Below are 17,353 nucleotides of genomic sequence, written 5' to 3' on the forward strand. Positions count from 1 at the left end.
CAGATCCTCCTTCCTATTTGACCATCTCCCTTGTATCCAAGACCTACTTTTAAAATATTTTGGAATTTATTTTAATACTTACAATTAACAGATTGAAGGCAATCACAATTTCTATAAAACAGTAACCCTGAGACTCTAAAAACAGAAACATGAAACATCTTCCCCCTAGAGACAGTACAGGCAGGAGACACGCCCTGCCCACCCTGCCCACCCTGCCCACACAAGGTCCCTGAGAGCTCCGAACTCTGAGTATGCAAACCGACGACTGCACGTGAAGGGATAAAGCAGCATCCTATTACATGCATGGGGACACACGGGGCATGCAGATAATACGACAGAATCTGTGCCTGTGAACAGTTTATAATCTGGTTGGAGAGCAAGCAATACACATTCATGAGATGGATATACAGATAAAACTAGCCCCAAAACATCGTAATTTCATAGGCATATACATATACAAACTTAGTAAATTAACAGAATTATCTGCATGGTCGGATTGCAGGTGATTTTCATTTTCTTTTTTTGTTTGTTTATTGTCTAAAACTTTTGTTACAAAGAATACAGTATATTTTTTTGGGAAAAAAAGTGGTGTGGTACAGGGGCTGGCCCAGTGACATAGTGGTTGAGTTTGTGCATTCCACTTTGGCAGCCCGCGGTTTGTGGGTTTGTATCCCAGGTGGGGACATATGCACTGCTTGTTAAGCCATGCTGTGGTAGCAGCCTGCATACAAAAAATGGAGGAAGATTAGCACAGATGTTAGCTTAGAGCCAATCTTCCTCACCAAAAAAAAAAAAAAAAAAAAGTTTACAAATGTGCTCAAGATAAGTAGTAGCTGTGGTGGCTAAGGGCATGGGCTCTGGAGCCTGGACACCTATTCTTCCACTAACTGACCAGGTGACCTTGGGCAAGTCACCTAACCTCTCCACACCCCATACCCTCACCTGTTTAAAAAAACAAAGATAACAGTATCGTCTTCTCAGAGGATGAAGCCATAAATGTAAAGGCCTCGGCAGTGTGTGGCACATAGGAAATGCTGTATAAGTGCTCGCTATTATTATTTCATGAGCTGGTAGGTACGGTTTTGTAAACTACAGTGCCTAAGAAAATGCTGATGAAATGGGGTGGACTTGAGTAAGAATTTTAAAGGTCAGGGAAAAGATATTTGAGAAAGGGCAACAATTTGAGAATGGAAGAAACTGAATGCGACCAAGCTTAACCCCCTCAAACAAGCAAACAGTGAAATGAGAACCAAATGGAGCATCAAGACGGACACAAATACGAAAGTTTTATTGCAAAAATCGCAGCTCCTAACTGGCCCCAGAAAAGATAATCCAGCATAGGCAAATTCATCGGGCTCTTGTTCTTTACCCACCCCTTTGTTTTCCACAAAAAGAAGAGACTCAAAGAAGATTCCTTCCGAATGTGCATCACCATTTATTGTAGTTTGCGTTAGGAATTGAACAGAGGACATGGTCTGTGGAGGGGGAAAAAAGGAAAAGAAAAGGAAAGTATGTTTTTGTAGACTTAATTTCTTCAAAACACTTTATGGTTTCAAATCCTTTTTTACCCCAAAGGAAATTCAAGAATTCAAGTATGTTAAGTAGGGAGCAGTAATACAAAACGTCTCATGTTTGCGTGCGTGTGTGTCGGTGTGTTTGTGTGTGTTTTTACAAGCAGACATACTTCCACATTTCTTGCACCCCTTTTTTGCTTTGGTAAGGCCAAGCCCCAAAGGACACGTCATACAAATGACCCCTGCCTCGAACTCACAGACCCAAGGGTTGAGGAATTTATTTACCTTCATAGGACAACTGGAAAGGCTCCGAACTGTCACGTGGCATTAGAAACACCAACCCCCCTCCCCGCCAAAACCCTAAGTCACGTAAATCCTGACGTGCTTCAACACCTCCTTTGCTGCCGTCGCTCCTCAGATTCCTAACAGAGGGCCTATTACAAGGACCAGAGCAACAGGATTCTCTTCATTTTGTTTAGAATAAAAAAATTTTAAAGGGACATTTCAAAAGAAAAAAAAAATAAAAAACTGAAATTCAAATTCTGAAAATATCTTGCCTTTTTTATTAATCATGTCATCTAACACCAATTAAAAAAACAAATATGTGAATATGATATAAAAATACGATCCCAGGATTAACACTTCGTCGCAGGCACAGTTATCTCACAGAATATATGTTGGAGGGGCCAGGGAAAGGAGTTTATTTTTGTTTTTGCTTCTCTTAAAAAAATCCACAGCAGTGCAAGTAGGGTCAGGAAGAGAGAGGGCGGGAAAAAGATTCTTTAGCAGCAAAACGTCCAAGGTTCTCTAATCACAATCAAATCAACGGATACTGGATTTAGGGAAAAAAAAAAAAGATGAAGGGGATGCTGCCCAGACCCACTCGTCATCAATTACTAAGACTTCTGTTGCAAAAGCCCCAAATTGTGACGTATGAAGGACGTGCTTTCTTACACAAGTAATCATAAAATGTGTCCCTCAAGCTTTTGACCAAGTTTGTCACTTAAATATATGTACAGGAAGTGGGCTCTTCTTCGCATTCACGTCCTTGCAGATCTCCGCGTTTGGTCCCTCCGGGGGGCTCTCGGGGTACACGGCCGCATCTGGCCTCCAACGCTGGAACAGCATTCTCACCACTGACGCTGCATCTGCTTCCTCGCCGGCCTCGGCTGCTTCTGGCAGGGGGCGGGCCAGGGGCACGGTTTAATGATCACTGTTCTGCTTCTCTCTCATCCAGGCATGAATCTGTTCTTTCAGTTCGGGCACTGAGAAAAGAAAAGGAGAGGATTAATGCCCCAGATGGGAGGGCTCTTGGGAGAGATGATGCTTGTAGTTCTGCATAAATGGAAAGAAAAGGCCATTCATTCCCTCCTTAAACTGAAGATGGAAGAAGAAACAGGACGTGGAAAGGAAGGCCTAGACTTTTATAATGAAGAAGAGCAAAGAGTGGTTTGTGTCTTTTCTATTAAATGTCATAAACCATGCAGTTTCTGGACTTGAGAAATGTCCCCCTCTGATCCGTCTCTGCTACACGATTTTGGTTCCACTGCTTGGTACTGACGTAGGCGCTGCAACTCAAGCTTCGCCCTCCTCTACCTGGTTCCAGCATGCTCTCCGTCAGCGTCTGTCGATTGAAGGGGTCCGTGGGGGAGTTCAGCAAGTGTCGCAGGATGATGGAGCGGTCCATGATGGTGCCGGAGGGCAGCCGCACTGGGTCAGTCATCAGGGTGTCCATCAGAGGGTCTAAAGAGACAAAGCAAACTCTAACAATAGAGCCCACAACTGAAAAAGAACACAAAACAAAGCCCCTCCTATCAGTGAAAAATATATCCATAGGAACAGCAATCAAATGGCCCCTACGGGGCCCCCAAGTTTAGAAGGATATGAGCGTCAGATAAAGGCACAGACACTGCCTTTTGTAGAGGGGAAAGTACCCTTTTGTCAGCTACCGCTGGGAGGAAAGAATACAGAAAAAAGAGAGCAGGACAGACAAAGCCGCAGGCCCTCAGGGCTCTGCAGCTAGGACTGCAGGCTAGAATCCTTCATGCCAGGACTTCTCAGAATTCTTTGAAAATTCAAATCCCCACTTGCAAAGGCAAGGCTGACCTTAGAATCTTCAGGGTTATTATCTGGCTTAAAATGAGGCTAAGGACTTTTCCCTTTTAATTTACCATATGAACTAAAAGTAGGCAAATGAAATTTCAGACAGTGTCTCAAAAAGTAACTATATTAAAAAAATGAAAAGCACAGAATATCCTCTTTTAATGTCACATACTTCAAGTTAACTCAAATCAAAGAATTCAGCATGGAAAAGAGGGCCTACTTGCCTCTGAACTCGTCTGGAGCGTCACTGTAGTCGATCTCTGCGCGCGCGTTCTTGGCCACTATCTCCTCCACTTTCTCAGCAAGAAGTTTAAACTTCTCTATTGCTATCGTTGATTTGATGCCTGCTTTCCGCATCTTCGAAATAACTTCTTCAAACAACTCTTTGCTGTAAGATCTCTGCAAATGAGGAAAGACAATGTAAGACAAACATATTTTAAGTGGAAAAACGCAAGCCGCAGAAAATATCCAAAGTATGATTTGTTTTTTTTTTTTATGTATATAAAAATACTTTTACATGGCTATAACTACATAAAGACTGGGATAACACACATCAAACTGTACAATGTCATTACTTTATTCTGGGGACGGCTTCAGGATTGAGACAAACGATGGGAATTTTTAAAGTTTTGAATTATTTTACGGCAAAAATGCATTTCTATTAAAATTGAATTAAAAAGAGGAGGGGCCGGCCCCGTGGCCGAGTGGTTAAGTTCACATGCTCCACTTCGGAGGCCCAGGGTCTCACCAGTTTGGATCCTGGGCGCAGACATGGCACTGCTCATCAGGCCACGCTGAGGCGTCATCCCACACGCCACAACTAGAATAAACAACTATGTACTGGGGGGGATTTGGGGAGAAAAAGCAAGGGGGAAAAAAACAAGAGAGAAGGAAATGTAGTCTATTTCAGTCCTTGCAAGGCACTGTGTCCTAGCAGTGTATGAGAGGAGCTGGGTGAAAACAAGCCAATATAGTTCATAATCAATAGGAGCTTTCTCCCATTCACTGTCAATCTTTAAGATGTTCCACACTATTAAATGTCGGGTGCTCTGCTGACAGGAGCAGAAGCGATTTATGGCTACAAAAGTAGGAGGGAGGGTGTAGAGGACAGATGAACCTTGACTTGAGTTCTGGCTTTACCATCTACCTGCTGTGTGGTCTCAGGAAATCCCTAACTCTCCCGAGCCCGTTTCCTGAAGTGTAAAATGGGGGTAACAACATCAAAGTCTATCATATTTTGCATTTATGGGAAGAACACTGGCCACTTGTCAAAGCAGAGACAATGAGCAAACCTAGGAGGGGATGATCAAATCTGAGCCTCTGAAGGACAGGACCATAACCTGTGACCTGTTACTTCCACACAAAGATTCACACTAACATCTTTAGGCTGAATTCATCTCAATCCTGGTCTTCTCTGAGAATGCTGGATTGAAATTCCTCAATCTTTCTTCTCTCCTTTTTTACCTTCAGCTTCTACATGAGTGCACATGCTTACCTTCTCTCTCCACACACTCCCACAAACCTTATTACACCCATGCCACTGAGGGGAAGACAGAGGACAGGGCCCAGCAGCGACAATCCTAAAGCCATCTTTACAACCCTGGAAAGTGCAGAGAGCCTTGCTTATAGTTTTTTGAAACTAAATTACTACATTAATTCAACAAATACTTTATTTGGTGCCTACTTATTATGAGCCAGGTAAGTGGTAGTCTCCATCCCTTTGGGAAAGGGCACAGGGGATAAATGACCAAAAGATGACAGTAAGATGTTAGAGGGGCAAAAATGCACTGGGAATTACTGAACCTTGGGCATTGCTATAGACACTACTGAGAAGATTTCACCTTGAACTTCTCTTTGTAACAAGGAGCCATTCCTAGCCCACTTGTCATCTTCATAAAACATCACCTACTCTATTTCTCAAAAGATGACTTTTAACCAACTGACTTGTGCTTGTAAGTCAACTTCTAAGACAGAGCAGTGCAGTGGGAGCATTATCGGAAATCAAAAAGTTCCTACGAAAAGGGGACGTGGCATTCAGCCTCAAAGAACAGTATCGATGCATCCAACAAATACGTATTACTGAGCGGCTGCTTCAAGTTTGGTGTGGGCGGGTCAGAGGAGAAGCAAAGACGTTCCTGACTTCAAGGATCTGAAAGAGTGGTTACAAAGTTAAACATAAAAATATCTGCAAATCACTTATCTGAGAAAGGTGTAGTATCTAGAATATGTAAAGAACTCTTATAACTCAACAAAAAACACAAGCTAATTTAAAAAAATGGGCAAAGGACTTGAATAGACATTTCCCCAAAGAAGATGCACAAATGGCCAACAAGCGCACAAAGAGGTGTTCAACAGTATTTGCCACTGGGGAAATGCAAATCAAAATCCCATCACCGTGGACACCGCTTTACTCCCACTGGGGTGGCTATTTAAAAAGAAAAAACAAAACAGAAAATAACAAGCGCCGGCGAGGACGTGGAGAAATGGGACCCTTGTACATTGCTGGTGGGAGTACAACGTGGGGCAGCCGCCGCCGAACACAGTTCAGCAGCTCCTCACAAAGTTAAACACAGAACCACCACGTGACTCAGCAATTCCACTTCTAAGTATGTACCCAGGAGAAGGGAAAGAGGTAGCCAAACAAACACCTTTCTATGAATGTTCCTAAGAGTGTTAACTACAATAACCAAAAGGTGGCAACGACCCAGATGTGCACTAATGGGTGACTGGATAAACAAATCATGGTATATCCATGGAACAAAGTATCATGGAGCCGGAAACAAGAATGAGTACGAACACACACTACAACAGGGGTCACCCTTGAAAACATCATGCTACGTGAAAGAAGCCAGTCACAAAAGGTTGGACGCTGTATCATTCTGTTGATGTGAAATGTCCAGAATAGGCAAATAGATACATCTAACAATAGGTAACATACAGACAGGAATTGGACGAGTGACTGCCAGCGGCTGGGCTGAGTGGGGAATGGACAGTGACTGCTTAATGGACATAGGATTTCTATCTGGAGGACTAGAAAATATTTTGGAACTAAATAGAGGTGACAGCTGCACAACACTGTGAATGTACTAAATGCCACCAAACCGTCCACTTTAAAAGCGCTAATTTTATATTAGGTGGATTTCACCTCCAGAAAAAAAAAAAAGGAAGATTGCACGAGAGAAGGGAGACTTCCGATGGGCTCTTTACTATTTATTTTTTAATGGAACGTGGTGTGAACAGACAGCGCTTCACAAAAGTCGCATCTCCAATGCCCACACAGAGCCGGAGTCCGCCCGCAGAAGCACAGCCGGACGTGGCCACCGCGCGGCTCACCGAGTCCCCCTAAGTCCCTCTCCTGGGCCCTCTCAGCTCCAGGGAGAACGGTCCTGCTCCACACCTCCCCGGGCAGGGGCTCTCTCCTCAGGTTTGTGAGTGTAAAGCTCAGCGGCTCTTCGTGCTGCTGCCTTCTGTCAGCTCTCCTGGACACCTGTCTTTAGTCCGCTCTTGGTGCGCACAGAGAGCAGTCTCTCAGTTTCTTGCCTTGCACAGCTGCCTTTTTCTTCTGGCTTTGTCTTCCCAGGGAACAGGACACACCAGAACAAACCAAGACCCCGGTCCCCAAAGGAGAAAATAAAGTTCTGCCACCTCTCCTCTGAAGCTTTCTAGCCTTCCGTCTTCCTCTCCCAGCCCCACAAACCCTCTTCCAGAACAATCAAATCAGCAGGCCCCTAATCAGCTTACAGCCAACACAAACAAAAAATGCCCAAGAACCAAGACAAACACTACAGTGGAAAAGGAAACAAAAAGTCCACTTAAAATCTGTTTTTCTCCACATTGTGTCACTGGCAGTTGTGCATGTTTGCTTCACGGGTCTAAGAGCAGGGCTATTTAGACATTCCAGAAGACCCACGGACCACTGAGTGGAAACTGCTGTCTAGGAATCAAGCCAGGTGCCACAACAGGCCACCACCGCAATCCACAGGCATTACCCGAAGAGGGGACGTTTTGTTGGTCACCAAGAAAGGGAGCTGGAGGCACTCCTTTGTCACCCACTTGGTTTTCACTGCTTCACTGGGTGTGCTGCGGTCATCCACACTGCAAACTTTGTGTTACACTAACCGCTTGCGATGTGGCAGCCACAGCAATACGTGCCAGGAGAAAAGGGAGCACTCCAAATGACTCTTCCAAGTCTCTTACAGTAAAAATGGAAGAGTCCCTGGGACGTTCCACCCCCGACCTCTTCCAGGCTAGAGAGGCCCAGCTACACTCTGCCTCTGCCGGAGGCAGATGACAACCTCGACTGGGGAGCATTTCCATTGCCTTTCCCTCTCTACACGCTACAACTTATCCTCCATTCTAAATACGTGCAGTATTATATAGCTGTAGGCTAAAAAAGCATTTTAGTATCTCCCCAGAATAACTGCAAACTCCTAACCTCCTCCTTTACCACTACTTTTTATGGAAAAACTGCTTTAGACATACGTGGTTTTATTCATTGCAGGCACTTTGTCAAGACCACACCCCTTGTTTACATCTCAAAGTACCTAGAAATGTGAATTATATCTCAATAAAGCAGTTATTTTTAAAAAAGTAGTCACAATTCCCCTGTTTTAACCCTTGGATGAGATATGAGTAAAGAATCTCCTTGAATGCCTACTGATAGTTAACCTGAGATGTGAATAACATTTGGATAGACAGCATGAACAAAGATGGAGAGACAGAGATGAGCATGGAACTTTTTGGGTGTTTTTATTTTCCTGGTGAGGAAGACTGGTCCTGAGCCAACATCTGTTGCCAATCTTATTCTTTCCCCACACCACCCTCCCCGCCGCCCCCAGAAGCCCCAGCACATAGTTGCATATCCTAGTTGTAGGTTATTCTGGTTCTTCTGTGTGAGATGCTGCCTCAGCATGGCTTGATGAGCGGTGTGTAGGTCTGCACCCAGGATCCGAACTGGCGAACCCTGGGCCACTGAAGTGGAGCGTGTAAACTTAACCACTATGCCACTGGGCCGGCCCCGTTTTTGGGCATTTTAGGTGGAGAACAGAGAGACTAAGAATATAGGCTCAGGGCTAGACTGCCCGTATATGAATCCTGCCTCCACCCTACACTAACTCTGTGCAAGCTGTTTAACCTCTCTGTGCCTCATTTTATTTTAATTTTTATTTTTTTGCTTTATCTCCCCGAACCCCCCCGTACATAGTTGTATATCTTAGTTGCAGGTCCTTCTAGTTGTGGGATGTGGGATGCCGCCTCAACGTGGCCTGACGAGCAGTGCCATGTCTGTGCCCAGGATCCGAACCCTGGGCCGCTGCAGCGGAGCGTGTGAACTTAACCACTCGGCCACGGAGCTGGCCCCTGTGCCTCATTTTAAAATGAGGAATCTAACTAAACCTCTATTACAGGATTTTGTGAGGATCACATGAGTGAAAACAGGAAAAGTGGTTCAAACTTGGTATACAGTTAATAAACATTAACTATCACTATGTTGAAATAATGCAGGACAGAAGAACACGGGGGAGGAGGAAGGCCTCTATGAGAGTATTGGAAAGTCAAACACTGAGGCTGGGCAGGGGCAGCCTGGACTAAACTGGTAGCTGTGGAAATGAAAAACAGAAAACTGAGACGATCAGGAGGGACACAAGGAATAAAGGTGGGGGAAATGTCAAGATAACCATACAAGGCTTGAAACCTAGAGCCACAAAAGTAACAGCAGCGCTAAAGCAGCGGACTTGGGAAGAAGATCTGGATTCCCTGAGAAAACCTGGGAATGTAATGGGTTTGTCAAGTAAGGCCCTTAGCAGGATGGGTTAAGAACTCAACTAGAGACAGATCGGGGAGGCAAATCTGCTCTTTACCCCCAAAGGAAAACAATCAATTCATCTCCATTTACACCAGACAAGTTCCCCTTGCCACTGTGGTCATTATTTCCATTTACAAATTAAAAACTTCTCAAACCACATTTTGAAAAGTATCACCTTCCCTCATTGCAAGTGGGGAAAATCCAGGGAGAGATGGATACGTAATCGCACAGGGTCTGCCAGGAAATCCAGAGAGAAGCAAACCCAGGCCACCGAGTGGAGCAGCCCGAGCCCCAGCCTCCCTCTGAAACCGCCTGCTCCCTTGGGCACTGACCTGGTCATCAGCAATGGCTTTAGCAAACCGAGCACAATCCAGCTGCAAGTAAATATCTGTGAGTTGGTCCAGCAGCTTCTTTGGTTCAAAGCCGTATTTCTCAGGGTTTTCAACTTTCAGGTCACGGCACTTGGGACCACAAAGTTGCTGGAGATTAAAGTTCAGCATCGCAGCCAATCGGGGTCCAAGTTCCTAGGAAATCACAGGATAAAGGACAATTCATGCTGTTGAGACAAGCGAGAAGGACCAAAAACTCCCATTTCAGTGGAGGCACAGGAATTGGCAGGATTAATCTTCAAAGAATCCCTTACATGTGCTGTGTATCAGAAGCTGAAGAAGGATATTATATTCAAAATTTTCTTTACTCGCCATCTCTAATCCAGTAATGCTAATATTTAATAGGATGTTGCATTTTGATGGAATACTTATAAATATCAATGAAAGGCAATATTTTCTTTAAATTCATGCTTTCAATTATAAAAACAAGGATCACTCCAAATTTGTTGAGAAACAGATAAACAAGGGGGAGTTATTCTTAATTCCATCATCATAACACAAGTCACAGAAGTTTTAGAGTATGTTCTTTCAGTCATCATTCTATGCATTATTTTTGTATAAATTTCAGAAGTCCCTGGCAGTTCAGGCAGTGTGCTCTGATGCAAAGAGGGCAGAAATGCGAAAGAAAGAGACAGAATTTATGTCTTGATTAGTTTTAAGTCTAGCCAGTGAGACAAAGCAAACTTAAATGAAACAACTAAAAAATAATTATCAAATAACATGCAATAACCCCACAAGATGACTCCTCACCTAGTACAGCTGGGCACACAGCACTTTAAGCAGACCTGAGACGGGAAAACCTGGCTTAGATGAGAGAGCGCGAGAGTAAACACCGGCCACAAAAAAGGAGAAGTGAAAGCTTTTCTAAGTAACAAGGTTTTCACTGAATTTAGTGATTGGATTTACACAAACTGAACTCAAACCCTGCTTTTCAAGAACCTGCTTCTACACAACGTAGAGTACTCTTGTATTTAATTCTTAAGAAATTGTGAAATAATGGAGTGATAAGAATAGGATAGAGTTGGTATTTTTTTTTGAAGTGGGACATTTTGAGCTAGCCAGCAAATCAGTGTAGCAGAGGAAAAGGAAACATCGAAGCAGGCCAGCAAAGACTGAAGGCAGAAGACTATGGCCAGGGGTATAAACAGATCAATGAGAAGGCCTCAGAAAAAAAAAAAAAAAAAGAATTTTGGGGGCTGGCCCAGTGGCGCAGCAGTTAAGTGCACATGTTCCGCTTTGGTGGCCCGGGGTTCAGTGTTTGGATCCCAGGTGTGGACATGGCACTGAATGGCAAAAAAGCCGTGCTGTGGTAGGCATCCCACATATAAAGTAGAGGAAGATGGGCATGGATGTTAGCTCAGGGCCAGTCTTCCTCAGCAAAAAGAGGAGGATTGGCAGCAGTTAGCTCAGGGCTAATCTTCCTCAAAAAAAAAAAAAAAAAAAAAAAGAATTTAAATTGACATGAAAACATTAGACTTAGCTTTCAAGAATTTCCTTTATAAAATGAAGAATTTAGAACTAAAAATAGGCTTTATGATAATTTAGTATCAAGTAATTTTTACAGTTTCCTACCTTCTAAAAATCAAATAGCACTGCCATTGGAGCCACTGAACACAAAACGAAACACGGTTTAGTGCAGGGATCGGCAAACTGTTAGCTGCAGGCTAAATCCGGCCTGAGGCCTGTTTTCACCAAGTTTTACTGGGACACAGCCACACTTGCTTGTTTATGTGTTACCTGCGACCGCCTCTGCACTGCAACAGCAAAGTTGAGTAGCTGTGACAGAGACCGTTGGCCCACAATGCCTAAACTATTTGCTGTCTGGCCTTTATAGAAAAAGTTTAAAGAACTTCCATTTGCAAACTTTTATGGGAAGCAAGTGTCTGAAATACCTTGTTTAAATTAGTTGCAGTGTCTTATGCTTTCAATGGTGAGCTCTGTTTTGTTTCAGGTTCCACTGCTCTTGTGCTGAAATCTATCTATGAAGAGACAAGGAATGGCAAGGGGAGCGAGGAGACATCTCTGGAGTCGCACACAGGCTGGGCTGTGGTGACAATGTTCCAGGGAAGAGTGAATACGGAAACTGAAGGACACGTGGTAAAATTCCACCCCATTGTAACCTTGTCTCCGTATAGCCAACTAACTACCGAGTCTCAGGCTCCTTGCCTTCTTCACTACCCTTGTCCTAGCCACACCACCACGCTTCTCAACGGTGTATCGGGCGAGGGAGGCCGAAGCAAAGCGGGGATCTTCAGTTGTCGCTGTTTCAATTTCTGAAACAGGACCCAGGCTTTAGAAATCATGTCAAGGCCAAACATTTTGACTACCTTTGATCTATCATAGACTCAAATTATGGCTCTCATTAACCTTTGCCTTCTTGAGTGTAACAAAGCTACCCCTAAGAGAACCAGATCTCTTACACATTAACAATTATTTCTACGTAGTATACCGTAACTTCTAACTGATGTTATCTTATACTTCACCTATAAATAAAATATAGGAACCAACAACGATAAAAACATGTCATAGCTTCAACATTAATAATTCAACGTGCTGCCTAAGCAGAAAGTGAATTAAGTTATCTTCGAAGTGACCGCTCGCAGACTTTAGTCTATCAACAGAGTGCTGTGTGTATCAACTAGCATAACCGGGAACAGAATCAGTAACGGAATTTCACTTTCAGTGACCGCAATGCTGGAATGTCCAGGATTTCTACAACTCTATTTAGTTATAAGCGATAGAATCTGAATGTGGAATCCAACAGACAAAAGAAACACCCTGAGTTCTACTCACTGGTCTGAGGAACGGCTTCTGGACCTGCTTCGTGAGGATATGGAACATGTCCACGGTTTCTGTGGCCAGGGCAAGATAGGAGCGCGAAACACGCTCGTCCTGAGCAAGCTGAGACTGACGGGCCTGCTGCTGATCCTACGAGACATTGAACAGAAGCCAAACACATCTCAGGACGGGTCGGCAACTCACCAAAATGCCAAGTGCAGAGAAAAACACAGTCAGCTCATAACTGGAGAAATGCGTAACAAAGCCAGCATTCTTACGGAATGACCTAACAACTCACACCAGCGAATCTTCCAGATAACTCAAGTTTATTCCCTTCCACATCAGAACTCTTTAGGACTTTGAATAAGGTGACCGTGGCACATTATTTAACTCACAGGAGACTCAGTTTTCCCAATGATAAAAGAAGTCCCCATCAACGTCTACGCAGGATGAAATAAGCGAATCTTCGTGTCATGCCGAATACACACTGGCGCTAATAAAGGAGAGTTCATTTCCCTAAATAACTTTTACTCAGGCAGCATTAGTTTAAAAACATGTGATGTGTTACGCTATGACACTAGGTCTACAGGTTTTGCCCTCACATCAAGCGCCTGTAGACTGCTAAGCTTTTGAAGTTTGTCTTTCCACGCTGTTAGGCTGTCACCCCTTCCAAGTGTCAGACTGCGTGCTTCTGGCACCATCCTCCTCCAATTCTGCCATAGGCTGGGAAACAAGATGAAAAGCTGTATTTGACTTACGGGTAAAATAAAGTAGAACACTGAAGGCTCTGAGATGGATAAAATGCAGGAACATCAGTAAAGACTCAAATCCTCCATCTGCTCAGAGGCCAGTTTACTTTATGTTGGGGGAGGGGAAACAGCTAGAACAGCTGAAGTTGCCAAACGAGTGCCCCCTGGGTAAGCGCCTGCTGAGTACGTGCTCGGCGGAGATTCTGCAACAATTCTGCTGGGTGACCTGTCCACTGCCCCTTGGTCAAGAATGCGCCTACTGAATGGAAGGCTGAACCAGGGAAGACACAACAGCAGCGAGGGGGGAACTACCTAAATGTGTGTCTGGGTGTCTCATTTATTCATCGATAAATGTTATCCAGCCCCTTCTACAGACCAGCCCCTCCTTCAGGCACCGGAGATAAGAGTACAGAACAAGACCAATAGGGCTCCTCGCCCTCATGGAGCTTAGATTCCACATAGGGAGCCAAGCAATAAACAGACAAACACCCCAACAGATACATAATAAGTCTGATAGTATGAAGAACTAAGCACATAAGGGGAGAGAAATGGTGCGCTGGGGTCAGGGGATGCTATTCTGGAAAGAGTGGTCAGGGAAGGTTTCTCTGAAGAGGCGACATTTAAGCAGATATCTGAAGGAAGTGAGTCAGCAAAAATCTGGGGGAAGACTGCTCCAGGTACAGGGAACAGTAAGTGCAAAGGCCCTCATGGGTCGGTGGAAGGGCAAGGAGGCGAGTGTGGCTGGGCGGAGTGAGTGAAGGGAAAGTGGCGAGGCTGATACTGCAGCGTCCTCTAGGCCACTCTCTAACTCTGGATTTCACCTGGGAAGGGAAGCCGGAAAGGGTTCTGAGCAGAGTGGTGATAAGGAGTGGATTGAGATTTTATCAGGGTGGAGACTGAGATCAAATAGGGGGCTATTACAGTAATAAAGGTAGAAGGTGGCAGTGGCCTGAAGGTGGGGGGAAGAGGTCAGATAATGGATATATTTTAAGGTAGAGCCTAGAGGCACTTGGGGGGGAGGGTGGGGGGAGGAGAGAAAGAGAGAGAGAGAGAGAGAGAGAGATCAAGGAAGACTCCAAGGTGTGAAGCCAGAGCAATTAGTGGAATGCAGCTGTCGTTTAGTGAGATTGGGCAGACTCAGAGAGCAGACCTGGAACAACACCAAAGGTCCAGTTTTAGACAAGTTTGAGATACTTATTAGACCACCAGACAGAAAGACACGTCAACAGCTGGTTTTGTAGGTCTAGAATCAGGAGAGATCTGAGCTGGAGAAGCACATCCTGGAGTCTTCAGAATATAGATTTAAAGCCTCGGAAAAGATGAGATCACCGAACAGTGATTTTCAACTTGGGGCATCAGGTCATGTGTGGGAGTGTTTCTGGTTGCCCAATGACTTGGGGTAGGAGGGTAACATCACTGGCATTAAATGGGGATGAGCAAGAGATGCTACATGCCCTGCAATGTATGGTGCAGTCTCTCAAAATAAAGAATTATTATGACATAAAATTCCACTATGCTCAAAATACCAACTAGACTCTCATTGAGTGACCACCCTAGAGAGCAAGTGTGGAAAGAGAAGAGGAGAAGTCTGAGGGCTGAGCACAGGAGTCCTCCAACGCTTAGAGGGTGGGGAGGTGAGGAGGAGCAGGCAGGCAGGAAGTGGCTTCAAAGTCAAATAGAAATAGCACTTGTTAGGGATTATTTACACCCTTTCCTATCCATTAACACAGAAAAATCAATATACTTGTTTGGTTGTCTCATAAACAAATGCTATTAAGAACTGACTGTGAACGAGATAATGTGCTATAATCCCTGATATGGGATTACATATTATAATTATATAATACATATAATTATATATAGCACATGTACAATATAAGCTGGTCCAAGATAAGAATCACGAGTGACATAAAGTGGGCACTACAAAAGTGTAGAGAAAGGTGAGACTCTGCAGCTACACTGACTGGGGAAGGCCAACAACGGAGGAGTATTTGGACAAGACCTTACTCAAAGAACAGACAGGGGGCTGGCCTGGTGGCGTAGCGGTTAAGTTCATGCGCTCCGCTTCGGCAGACCAGGGTTTGCTGGTTCGGATCCCAGGTGCAGACCTACACACTGCTTGTCAAGACATGCTGTTGCAGGCATCCCACGTATAAAATAGAGGAAGATGGGCACAGATGTTAGTTCAGGACCAATATTCCCTAGCAAAAAGAGAAGTATTGGCAGTGGATGTTAGCGCAGGGCTAATCTTAAAAAAGAAACAAAACGGGTAGGATTTTAACACATAAGAATAGAAAGTAGAGCATTTTGGACAGGGGATTGTCTCAAGGCAAACGAAACAGTAGGAGCTACACATCCCGAGCACTTTCTGTGGGCCGGTCCTGAAGTCTAGGCCATCTTCCGCCTGTCCTCATCAATCTCTGGCAAGGCAGGAATTCTCTCTGATTTATGGGTGAGGAAAGAGAGATTAAGCAACTTTTAATATGTGGCAGTGCTAGTTCTCAAACCCAGGGCCCTGGACTCCAAAGCTGGGGGCTCTTTCACCAGGGTCTCATCTGTTTCCCCAGCACATTCTGAGGGCCTGGGGACTGGTCCAGACGAGTTGACTGACTGCAATGGAAGGTAAGCTTGGCAGGATGTCTCAGAGCCACCCTGGGGAGGCGTGGAGCATCAGGCCTGGGGCTGACTCCATCCTGAGGCAAATGGAGAACAACGGGAGGGAGGTTTTGGAGGCACAGTAACAGGATAGTTTAAGGTGTGTTTAGAAATGAATATGAGGGTAGTGGGCAGGACAGACTGTAGACGATGCCAGTACAGCACTGATGAAAAAGAAGACAACCACTACCCTATCCCAAGAACACAATTAGAGGGGCTCAAGGAGCATGGTGTCATGGACACAGAAGAAATCTGGCATTCATGGAAGCCCCTCGAAGGGTTTAAGTCTGTAGTTTAAGTATGTTGGCTAGAGTAAGATGTAAAATTCTCATCAAAGCTGCAGAAATACTTGAAATGAAAACCCTCCCTAAACGTGTTTCAATACATTACTTTTAAGATACTTTTTGACTCCACAGCATTAGAACCTCAGCAATACTTTCATTTTAAGACTGCTACTGCAAGTAGAGAAAAAGTAGTCTTCCCATATCGTACGTGAGAACTCCTTCTGGAAAGCAGGTCTGATTTGGAGACTAACCACATCAGGAACAGAACTGACTAAAACACGAAGTCACCAGCAGCTGTCAAGGGCCTAGCAACTGGCCAGGGAACCATCTAAATGGATGCAGTAAACGTCAGGAGAGGGAAGTATGCTGTCACTGGCACAGCATGAATTTCTTGCAGAATCTGGCAGAACAAGCCTCTTTTCAATTATTAACTGAGTATAAAAACCAAGATCAATAGAAAGGAAAAAACTCCCCATGAGAATCCTTAGTTATTTACAGTATTTGTCTAAAGAAGATCATAGGAACAAATCAAATTCTTGTCTAGTAGACAGACTTCTAGAGACTTATTTCCTAGTTACTTTCCTAAATCTTAACGAACATATTCAAACAATAAAAGCTCTTCTCTAAAAAAGCCCTTTAAAATTAAAAAGGTAGATAAAGTTTTCTGGACACATTTTTGAAGACTTCTCAACTCATTTCTGAGCTTTAGGTCAAGTGTTTAAGTTTTCTCCTATCCCCAACCTGGGATATAACTGCATAGAAGCCCACAGTGGGAGGTCACAGGTACAGTCATGTATTGTTTAACGACTGGGATATGTTCTGAGAAATGTGTCGTTAGGCGATTTCGTCGCTGTGCAAACCTAGATAGGAGAGCCTACTGTACACCAATGCTATATGGTACTAATCTTATGGGACCACCATCATATATGCAGTCCCTCGTTGACCAAAACATCATTATGCGGCACAAGACTGTACCGACAAGTAATTTAGATCTAAGTCATCAGACCCACAAATGCAGCCCCTGAAGCAGAGCTCTGCCCAGGTCCAAAGGTAGATTCCCTGCAAAGCTGGGCCAGTA

General features: G+C 44.3%; 1 protein-coding gene across 3 annotated transcripts in view; it reads right to left on the bottom strand.

Moving 5' to 3' along the window:
* Positions 1-1,415: 1,415 nt before the first annotated feature.
* Positions 1,416-17,353, bottom strand: part of UBE4B (ubiquitination factor E4B) — a 122,702-nt gene continuing 106,764 nt past the window's right edge. For all 3 annotated transcript variants that reach the window (XM_014849839.3, XM_044769649.2, XM_070511134.1), the window contains 5 exons: positions 12,603-12,737; positions 9,753-9,944; positions 3,842-4,016; positions 3,111-3,257; positions 1,416-2,779 (listed from right to left, as the gene is read on the bottom strand). In XM_014849839.3, coding sequence (XP_014705325.1) covers positions 2,718-2,779; positions 3,111-3,257; positions 3,842-4,016; positions 9,753-9,944; positions 12,603-12,737 — 711 coding nt within the window. In that variant the 3' untranslated portion in view covers positions 1,416-2,717. The remainder of the gene's footprint in view (positions 2,780-3,110; positions 3,258-3,841; positions 4,017-9,752; positions 9,945-12,602; positions 12,738-17,353) is intronic.

This window comes from Equus asinus, chromosome 5 (genome assembly GCF_041296235.1).
Source record: "Equus asinus isolate D_3611 breed Donkey chromosome 5, EquAss-T2T_v2, whole genome shotgun sequence".
Classification (NCBI taxonomy): domain Eukaryota; kingdom Metazoa; phylum Chordata; class Mammalia; order Perissodactyla; family Equidae; genus Equus; species Equus asinus.